General features: G+C 37.3%; 1 protein-coding gene across 1 annotated transcript; it reads right to left on the bottom strand.

Annotated features, from left to right (window-relative positions):
- Positions 1 to 2,186: 2,186 nt before the first annotated feature.
- LACBIDRAFT_333862 (uncharacterized protein) lies at positions 2,187 to 3,032 on the bottom strand (the record flags this gene model as incomplete). The annotated part of the gene is made up of 3 exons (XM_001888564.1): positions 2,187 to 2,233; positions 2,263 to 2,297; positions 2,731 to 3,032. The coding sequence occupies 3 exons, from the start codon at positions 3,030 to 3,032 to the stop codon at positions 2,187 to 2,189; spliced, it is 384 nt and encodes a 127-aa protein (XP_001888599.1).
- Positions 3,033 to 3,536: the final 504 nt, after the last annotated feature.

Below are 3,536 nucleotides of genomic sequence, written 5' to 3' on the forward strand. Positions count from 1 at the left end.
GACTACAAAAGTTAGTAGTGTCTGCTTTTTCAGACTACAATGGTTTGTAGTGTCCGCTTTTTTCATTATAAAAGTTAATAGTGTCCACTTTTTGAGACTACAATGGTTTGTAGTGTCCGCTTTTTGAGACTACAAAAGTTAGTAGTGTCTGCTTTTTCGGACTACAATGGTTTGTAGAGTCCGCTTTGTTCATTATAAAAGTTAATAGTGTCCACTTTTTGAGACTACAATGGTTTGTAGTGTCCGCTTTTTTCATTACAAAAGTTAATTGTGTCCACTTTTCTGACATATAGTATGTAGTGTGGTTAACTATATATATATAGGTCATTGTGGATATGATTGAAGGATTGGGATGAGTTGACATTCTGCCACTTATGAATAGTTGTGTTTGATGTCAGGTCCATGGCTGTTTTCCACACTAAGCCACTATCCTATCTTTGATGTTGGTTAACCTTCCACTCAGATCAGTATCTGCTGTCCTATGTCTGACCACAGTCAATCTTCACATGATTTTTTTGGAGTGATAAATTCTCTGTGCTACCAATGCAACTTGTCATGTCTTTCAATACCAAGACCAGTTGTCATTCTCCAAGCCTTCACCACTAGGGTCAGCCTTGAGTAGATTGATTTAAAGGTACCAAAAGTGAGTTAAATATGTGGTTGGTCCTGTCTGTTTTTCAATGTCTATCCAGGATTCATGTGAAGCACACCCTTTGATTAGATAGGATAGTGACTTCTCATATGAAAAGACATCACAGATTGCAAGTATAAAAAGCAGCCATGGACCTGACATCAAAAGCAACTATTCATAAGTGGCAGAATGTCAACTCATCCCAATCCTTCAATCATATCCCCAATGACCTATATATATATAGCTAACCACACTACATACTATATGTCAGAAAAGTGGACACAATTAACTTTTGTAATGAAAAAAGCGGACACTACAAACCATTGTAGTCTCAAAAAGTGGACACTATTAACTTTTATAATGAACAAAGTGGACTCTACAAACCATTGTAGTCTGAAAAAGCAGACACTACTAACTTTTGTAGTCTCAAAAAGCGGACACTACAAACCATTGTAGTCTCAAAAAGTGGACACTATTAACTTTTATCATGAAAAAAGCGGACACTACAAACCATTGTAGTCTGAAAAAGCAGACACTACTAACTTTTGTAGTCTCAAAAAGCGGACACTACAAACCATTGTAGTCTGAAAAAACAGACACTACTAATTTTTGTAGTCTCAAAAAGCGGACACTATTACTTTTGTAATGAGAAAAGCAGACACTACTAATTTTTGTAGTCTTTGTCTGACCTTTGTGGTCTATGTCCAACTTTTGTAGTCTTTTTTGTAGTCTATTAGTAAACTTTGTAGGCTATAAATTACTTTTGTAGTCTGTCAGTGTCAATTACCCTTTTAGGGCATGTACCTTCCTTTTTGGGAGAAATTTCCCACGATACAATAGTTGTAGCCCCTTCTCTTAGCTTTCTAAATCTGTTGAAATCATGTTGTTTAGTGTTCTTTTCATGAAGAAAAATGCAAAAAACAAAAAAAAACGCAGTGCTTTTGAAAACCTTTTACCTTATATCTCCACAATGGAAGCACTTTAGGACATAATTCCAACTGATTCTGGAAGCTATGGTAAAGAGCTACAACTTTTGTTTTTTTACCATTTTTGGAAATTTGTCATGTGACCACCCTCCCAATGACCCATTGGATGGACCGTAATAGCTATTTCATTGCTATCATGGAATATAATGAAAAATCATAATGATATCCCTGGGGGCAGATATGAAATTGGAATGAAATATTGAGATACTGAATGAAAAATCCCAATGAAAGCTGTGGAATATTCAATGAAAGTGCACATCATTAATTATGAAAGAAGCAATGAATACATATAACCTAGCTAATGAAATATTTATTGAAATGCACAATGAAAGCACCCAGAATTGATAATGAAATATTCAATGAAAGCACACAGCATTAATTATGAAAGAGGCAATGAATACACCTGACCTAGGGAATGAGATATTTATTGAAATTGCACAACATTAATTATAAAAAGTACAATGAAAGCATCCAATATTCCTAATGAAATATTCAATGAAAGCGCACACAATTAAATATGATAGAGGCATTGAATACACCTAACATAGTGAATGAAATATTTATTGAAATCACACAGGATTAATTATGAAAAAAGCAATGAAAGCATCCAATATTCCTAATGAAATATTCAATGAAAGCACACACCATTAAATATGAAAGAGGCAATGAATACACCTGACCTAGGGAATGAGATATTTATTGAAATTGCACAACATTAATTATGAAAAGTACAATGAAAGCATCCAATATTCCTAATGAAATATTCAATGAAAGCGCACACCATTAGATATGATAGAGGCATTGAATACACCTAACATAGTGAATGAAATATTTATTGAAATCACACAGGATTAATTATGAAAAAAGCAATGAAAGCGCCCAAAATTCCTAATGAAATATTCAATGAAAGTGCACACCATTAATTATGAAAAAGGCAATGAATACACCTAACCCAGTGAATGAAATACCTATTGAAAGCGCACAGGTTTAATTATGAAAAGCACTCTGTGGCCTTGCCTATATCTTATGAAAAGAACATAGGTTTTATGAGAAAGAAAGACACAGGACACATCTATGAAAGGCCTTTCATAAAACTTGTGGACTTATACACACAGCTCTACAGGCAATTGCCTTAGTTTTATCATAAAAGTGGTAGCCACCAGTCTCAGTGGAATGTAAGGGTGCCAACTAGCATTGGAATCGTACCAATCAAGATCCAAACCCCACTCCATGTCCAAGTAGATGCCTGTCGGCCCCTTTGACCTGTGCTCGTGCCCTCGTTGAACTTTGTACTCCATCGCCTCGATTGGAATTGTGGAATTGGAAGCGTTGAAAGCTACCCAATCGTGTTGACCAGTCACGCGGAATTCGAACGATGGGACGCCGCCCGAGGTGTCCATGAACAAAATGTCCATGATCGTTCACCGAGGATGGAAATCCGTCGACGGCTACTGATCTTATGCGGTGCCTTAGGCAGGATGTCCTCGCCTCTGGCAGATGTCGAGAAGAGCAAGAGGGCCAAGGAGAGAACAGAAAGAGGGCAAGAAAAACAAAGAGAAGATAAAACGAGAAATAAAGGAAAGACCCGAAAAATTAAAAAAGAAAGAAAAAAAGAAACTAAAAGAAATGCAGCCGGACGGACTGGCCGTAATCTAATGTACTAATCATAAATACTACTAACCACGCTGAGGGCATTAGACCTGACAGTACCGGCTGCGGGTATCCCTCATTTGACGGAATTTTACAAACCGTGGGCTCTCTTGTACTCATTGAGTACAAGAGGTGTGTTCTTCAGTGAGACTGTAGGCTCCCACGTGTCAAATTGAGGCCCATATCCTTCCCAACGCACTAGCCACTCCATGCCATGACGCTTTCGACGATGGCCGACTATGGCTTCCACACAGTATTCTTCCGTTGCG

Source organism: Laccaria bicolor, genomic scaffold (genome assembly GCF_000143565.1).
Source record: "Laccaria bicolor S238N-H82 LACBIscaffold_56 genomic scaffold, whole genome shotgun sequence".
Classification (NCBI taxonomy): domain Eukaryota; kingdom Fungi; phylum Basidiomycota; class Agaricomycetes; order Agaricales; family Hydnangiaceae; genus Laccaria; species Laccaria bicolor.